The sequence below is a fragment of the Sturnira hondurensis genome, unplaced genomic scaffold (assembly GCF_014824575.4).
Source record: "Sturnira hondurensis isolate 20B ecotype Veracruz unplaced genomic scaffold, ASM1482457v3 Scaffold0021354, whole genome shotgun sequence".
Lineage (NCBI taxonomy): Eukaryota > Metazoa > Chordata > Mammalia > Chiroptera > Phyllostomidae > Sturnira > Sturnira hondurensis.
Window position 1 is genome coordinate 4,850,431 of NW_028093985.1, and position 7,145 is coordinate 4,857,575.

Below are 7,145 nucleotides of genomic sequence, written 5' to 3' on the forward strand. Positions count from 1 at the left end.
ATCCAACTGGAACAAAATGAAGAAACAAGAATTCAAAAAAATGAGGAGAGGCTTAGGAACCTCCAGGACAACTTCAAACATTCCAATATCTGAATTATAGGACTGTCAGAAGGAAAAGAACAAGAGCAAGAAGTTGAAAATTCATCTGAACAAATAATGAAGGAAAAATTCCCCAGTCTGGCAAAGAAAATAGACTTCCAGGAAGTCCAAGAAGCTCAGAGAGTCCCAAAGAAATTGGACTCAATAGGGAACACACTAAGGCACATCATCATTAAGTTACCCAAGATTAAAGAGAGAGAGACAATCTTAAGATGTAGCAAGAGGAAAAGAGACAGTTACCTACAAAGGAGTGCCCTTAAGACTGTCAGTTGATTTTTCAAAAGAAACCTTGCAGGCAAGAAGGGGCTAGAAAGAAGTATTTGAAGTCATGAAAGGCAAGGACCTACACATCCAAGATTACTTTATCCAGCAAAGCTGTCCTTTAGAATGGAAGGGCAGATAAAATGCTTGCCAGATAAGGTCAAGTTCAAGGAGTTCATCATCACCAAGCCCTTATTATATGAAATGTTAAAGGGACTTATCTAAGCAATAGAAGATCAAAAACTATGAACAATAAAATGACAACAAATTCACAACTATCAACAATTGAACCTAAAAAAACCAAAAACTAAGCAAACAACTAGAACAGAAACAGAACCAGAGAAATGGACATCACAGGGAGGTTTTTCAGTGGGGAGTGGGAGGGGAAGACTAGGGTGGACAGGTACAGGGAACAAGAAGCATAATTGGTAGGTACAAAATAGACAGGGAGGTTGGGAATGGTACAGGAAATGGAGAAGTCTAAGAACTTACATGTACAACCCATGGACGTGAACTAGGAGGGGGATGCCAGAGGCTTGGGGGTTGCAGAGAGGAGATAAAGGAGGGAAAATTGGGAAAACTGTAATAGCATGATCAATAAAATATACTAAAAAATAAGATAAAAGTACTCTCTGAAACCATGAAGCTGTTCACAGCCCGTAAAGTTAGAAGAGCTTTTACTCATTCCTGTTGAGCAGGAGAGGCTGCCTGTGTGATAGATGTCCATCCTAAAAGTAACTTGACAATTAGTAAGGAGACCATCTATGCAGGACCCATCACATGACCAGCACGGACACAGATGCAGGGGCAGTGTCCACCTCACCCGTGTCCTGTTCCACCCCCCAGGAATCCCATGGCCCTCTCCTTCCACAGAGGACTCACGGGAGCAACTGGGGTTTAGAAGGGAAAAATTAGTCATAGAATTTAGAGTTGGGAACTTCATCTATTCAAGTAAGCCCCCAAACTCTGCACTGAGATGTACTACTTACTGCAGTGACTTGTAAGCTCTCTCTTCCCAATGGTAAGTAACCAAAACCACCACCTTCAGAACATAATTCTGCCCATTGATGGTCTACTAAGTATGTCCAGCAAAAAAAAAAAAAAAAAAACAGACAAAAACCCTTTAAATATCATGTGGTCTTTCAGCTTGGCAGAGCTCTGAAGAGCTAATTAACTGTCCTCACAGTCAATTCAATGGTGTCTTTGAGGACACAGTAGAAATTGATCTTCCAGAGTTTGTATAACCAGTGTGCGTTGCATGCACGTAAGCCTCCTCGGGGACCGGGCCACTTGGCTCAGAACCACCGACACACATCACTAGGTCTGCACTAGCGAATGGCCAGTCTTCTTAACCACACTGAGCACACTGGTTCCTGCCCGGGCCCACCTTCTACTCCCAGTACCCTCCAAAGCTTGTATGGTTCACACTCCCCAGTACCCAGTCAGAAGAGCAGCCATGAGAGCATGAGTGCACACATACCTTAAGAAAGAAATGAAGTAGGAGGAGGTGGATGAGTAGGGATGAGACAGGTCACAAGAGAAAGGGAGCTGGTAGGTATAAAGAAAGAATCAATGGAGTAATTGGAAGGTCACATGATGTGTTCTTTCCCCATCTTCGATGTATTAAAAAACAAATTTCTGCTTTTACATATTTCCTAATAAATCTGGGAGAAAAGCTCTCCTTCTTTAAGGTGACATACCAGACTACTAAACACAGAACAAAAATGCTTAAACTGCTTATAGCAGTCTGCTATGGGCTGAGGATGGAAGTGAGGGAGTAGATGGGTAGTGATAGAAACCTTGACCTTTTAAACTCTGAGTTTTTGTATTGTTTGAGGGTTTTTTTAAACAAGAATATATCAGGGCATTATGGAATTAATGATGGGAAACCTGCTGTTCTGAGTCACAGACATGTCTCTGCGTGCCCAAGTGATCAACACCAACTGTCTGGTCAGTTAGCCTTCCTAGGCTTCACCATCATCTTGAACTAACTCTCATCTGACAATGTTTTCCAGACCGAGGGCAGTGACTGTGAATGCAATCCTATTGGGAAGAATTTACCTGAAAACCAAATCCTGATCAAACGCATGATGATTAAGTGTGCTGATGTGGCCAACCCATGCCGCCCCCTGGACCTGTGCATCGAATGGGCAGGGCGGATCTCTGAGGAGTACTTTGCACAGGTGCGTGGCCTCCCTAGGGGACCTTTACTTCTGGGAATGGCTCCATGTCAGAGAACTCTGAGGATTCTCATGAGCAGCTGGGGCGAGTCCTCCCTGGAAGGAAATGGCTCACAACTGCCTGCACTAGACCTCTGACTCCCTCAAGAGACTGCAGTGGCTGGTCAGTAACCAAAGTCTCTCTAGGAGATGAGGAATAAACTTAACCTGTATCTTTTCATCCTAAATTCTTAGTTCCTGAACTCCTCCAAAAACTGGGAATATCACCCATTTGTTCACTGGGCTATTATTTCCATGGCACATTATGGGAACAGAGACAGAAACCATGTCAGCTTACAATATAGTAGAAAGATGTAGAAATAGATAAATCCACACATTAGTAAAAAAAAAAAAAGGGAGAAAAGAAATATCTCTAAAGGAGGTATATTTTAAATATGTTAACTGCTATGAGAGTTCAGAAAGATTTTTCCCCCTAGATAAAAGAGGGACTTTGGGGGCGGGCTGCAGCAGGGGTTAGAAATGTGGAAATAAGGAAGGACTTTCTGAGGGAACAAAAGCATTGTGAATAAAATGAGTAAGAAGGAAAAATGTTATTTTTATATAAGGAGAGCAGTAAGAATTAAACAAAGAAGAATTAAAGGAGAAAAATCCAGAAAGAATAGACTGCAAGATGCCATTTAAAATACAGGCCTACTCCCAGAACAGAGGCTCTAAGCACTGCCGTGTGCATGTGCAGCAGAGAGACAAATGCACGAGTAGTACCTACAAGTCATGCTCTGGGGGGGGGTCTACATGGCTGGAATGCACCTCAGCTATTAATAGCTGATGATGTCCAAAAGGGCAGGCAGGGGAGTGGCCAGTGGAGGGTCCAGTATGTTAACTGCAGCTTCCAGGGCTGGGAAGAGAGCCCCTGAATTGAAGAAAAGTAGGACAGGCAGTTTTGGGCTTGCCAGAAAAAAAAGGGGGGGGAACAAAACAAAAATACCCAACTACTCCTTGAACAATAGTAGGTATTTTAAGGCTGCCTAATCGGTTGACCTGTAATGAGAAAGCAGAGCCAAAAGCTGGTAGGAGGCTGTTAATGGGCTTCCTAGGACCCACAGAAGGGACCTGAAATCCTACTCCTAGTTATTCTCAAAGTGCATGAATGGGAAAGAACCACTGAAAAGTTCTCTAATGTAAGTTCCCTGTTTAGATGACCTCCCCCTGCCCCACAAAGTATACTACTGTTAACAAGCCACTGTAACCTAAAAATAAAAAATTACAAATGAGGCCTCTGATCAGCTGGCCTCTGGCTCAACACACCATCAGGAAATGTAGATCTTAATATTCAGCTCAGTGAATCACAACCTTGTACAAATAAATATTCACTCCAATGTACAAAATACTCAGATTTACCCATACTTTGCACAAACTGCATGACCAGTACCCAAATCTGATATGTAGTTTGTCAGTCATTCTTTTGAGTAAACACACTGTCCCATGGAAAAAAAACGGTGAGTTCAGCCGAATGGCAAATGTGCTTTTCCCCGAAACCAGCAGCACAAGGGCTCTGTGCCCATCTCGCTGTGTCACAGAACAGTAAAGAGGTGGACACGCAAAGGTCCAGCTTTAATAAGATGAGTAGTCTTACTGCTTCCATGAGAGTGTTCGTGTGAGAGGCTTTCTTTTTAAACTGCAGGCATGTGACTGTTAACAGTACAGTGACTAGTGGTTCAGTGTGGTGCCAGTTCTTTGGTTTATGCTAAGGAATCAGCAGTTGTACCCATCACTGTTTCTGTCAATTAGTGTTATGTGCGTTAGTATTGTTAGTATTAATCATAGTATTATCAGTATTACTTTGAAAACAGTTTTGACCTTGCAATAATGAAAATAGATCTCAAAAAAGAGGGCGTGAACCCTGAGATGGACTCTTCAGGAGAGGCTGTGGTAGAGCTTAAGAGACGTGAGAGTTGGAAGCCCTGAATTGAGTTATTGTATCTCACCAGGTGGTTGGCTTACATTAAGTCCCAGAACCACGCTGAGCGTATTTCTTCATATGTACAATTGGACGCTGACCCATTTCCACAGGCTGGTTCTGAGAAACCAGAGCATACTGTTGCAGTTCCTTGCAGCCCTACAGCCCTGTGAGTGTTATGTCTTACAGACCGATGAAGAGAAGAGACAGGGACTACCTGTGGTGATGCCAGTGTTCGACCGGAATACGTGTAGCATCCCCAAGTCACAAATTTCCTTCATTGACTACTTCATAACAGACATGTTTGATGCATGGGATGGTAAGACACATTCTGTTTTGTCCACCACACAGAATACTCTGTTACCTTTTACAATGATTACCTTTAACAACAGACTGTTGTGTCTGGGTATGGTGGGGTGCACATGCATTTTTTGTGTCCCCAGCACCTGGCATGAATCTTGTGAACAAAAGACTCAATAGATGTTTGATAAATTGATAAACAAGCCTTTACCTCTTCGAAGGACCTCTTCCAAAGCTTACAGCACTTTCAGTCTCTCACCGGAAGAAACTTTAAATAAAGAACACAAAATGTATTAAAAATCTATACTGAATCAGATTCTTTTGGTAATTGCTTTTCAATTTTTAAGTAAAAGGACCACCTGTTTGTGTTTCAAAACTAGTGTTTAGTGACTATCCTTCTAGTGCTGTGTGCACTAGAGGCCTAACCTCGGGTACTACTTCTCCAGTTCTGACCCCAAATTTGTCCCCCAGAGCTCCAGCCTTCTAAGTGCTTCTGGGATCTAATTTAACAGGCTTCTTTGGGTTCTTTTATGTCCTTGCAGCCTTTGCACACCTGCCAGCCCTGATGCAACACTTGGCTGATAACTACAAGCACTGGAAGACACTAGATGACCTGAAGTGCAAGAGTCTGAGGCTCCCGTCTGACAACTGAACTAGGACACAGGAGGGGGCCCCGTACCCACAAAGGACACGGTGACTCACAGTAGTGTAAAGGACAGGCTTTCCTTTATGATGAAAAGGACAAGTGTAGGTCAAGGAGCTAATGTTTGATATCTGACCTTGAATCATGTAAATCCTCAAATTTCACTTTTAGTACGTTATATTCCATGAAGAAAAATATGTTCTTTATATAATCACATAATGACAGAACAAACACGTGGCAAAATCCTTTGCCGTGCTGTGAGCCTGTGTGTCCTCGTCAACCACGGAGCTGGAAGACCACACCTAGCAGGACACAAGCAGCAGAGACCTGGTGTCTCTGACTGAGCCCATCTCCCTGGATGAAGACCAAGTAGCTTAGCCAGTGTTCAGCGCAAATGTTACCACAAAAGTCACCACCACTGTTTAGCGTCATTATTTTCCTCAAGAGTATCAGTCTGAAGAACTCATAAGAATATCTAAAAAAACCCACAAAGAACCAAAACTATAAAATGAGCAAAACAACAAGGACCAAATTATTGATACATTGGTTAGCTTCACAGCCTCCTCAGTTACGGGGTTCTTCTGATTGACGTTGTGACACCCAAGTTAGCCATGGCCTGGTGTGTGCCTTCTCTAGACTGGTCTCAGCAGCCCGTGTAGCCCTCTTTCCTATAGAAGGCATTCATCTGAACAGAAAGCCATCCATGATGGGGAAGGGAGTGACATTTTGTTTCAGGGAACTCCATGAGATTCCCTTATTTCTGGTTAACAGAGGCAGTCACAAAACACTACAGTAAGTATTATATAAAAGCCATTAAATCTGAATGCCCTTGGACAAGCTTTTTTTAAAAAAAAATTTGTATACATTTGCTGTTTAAAATTTTTATGAAATCTAAATTTTCTGGAGAATGTTGTACCATGTACATGTATGTGTTTGGGGAGGGGATGGGGGAAGTTTTCAAGATCCAGATGTTTTCCACCTATCTATATTTGTGATCATGCCATTTTCCTTTAATGATGTAAAAAAATGCAGGATGTGTAAATATATCAGAATATAGACACGTGGGGAAACAGTAAATATTATTAACTGTATGCTAAAAGCTTCTAAAGCACAAGTGCATATTTTTATACGGCTCTTTTCACAACTTTCTGTGATCTACATGAAGTCAGACTTGAAATTGTCCCTTCTCTTTTACTGGCCAATCCTACTCTATGTATTATAAATATCAGAATCTTCATTTTTCTTTCAAATTCTCTGTACTCCATGCTGCATTTTTTAAAAGATTTTATTTATTTATCTTTAGAGGGGGAGAGGGAGGAGAGAAATATCAATGTATGGTTGCCTCTCGTGGGTCCCCTGCTGGGAACTGCAACCCAGGCATGTGCCCTGACTGGGAATTGAACTGCGATCGTGTGGTTCACAGGCCTGTGCTCAATCCACTGAGCTACACCAGCCAGGGCCCATGCTGCATTTTTAAGAGGTATAAACAGAGACTAGATTAATTGAATCAGTAATTACTTCTTTCAAACAAAAATTGGAATGCAGAACACTTGGAATTAGTACACAGAAAGAAAAAAATTACTTATCACTCATAATGTGCCAATGTTTTTTCTATGTTTTGTACTAAAAAATGGAAACATATATGACAATACCATGCAAAGAAGTATCTCTCAATTATTTTTGTTAGATGGTAAGAGAACTTGCT

The 7,145-nt window shown here is 41.9% G+C and overlaps 1 protein-coding gene across 4 annotated transcripts in view; it reads left to right on the top strand.

Annotated features, from left to right (window-relative positions):
• PDE8B (phosphodiesterase 8B) overlaps window positions 1-6,674 on the top strand; it is a 226,777-nt gene extending 220,103 nt beyond the window's left edge. For all 4 annotated transcript variants that reach the window (XM_037032023.1, XM_037032022.1, XM_037032019.1 and 1 more), the window contains exons 20-22: window positions 2,376-2,543; window positions 4,687-4,816; window positions 5,340-6,674. In XM_037032023.1, the coding sequence (XP_036887918.1) occupies window positions 2,376-2,543; window positions 4,687-4,816; window positions 5,340-5,449 (408 nt within the window). In that variant the 3' untranslated portion in view covers window positions 5,450-6,674. The remainder of the gene's footprint in view (window positions 1-2,375; window positions 2,544-4,686; window positions 4,817-5,339) is intronic.
• The last annotated feature ends 471 nt before the right edge of the window (window positions 6,675-7,145 follow it).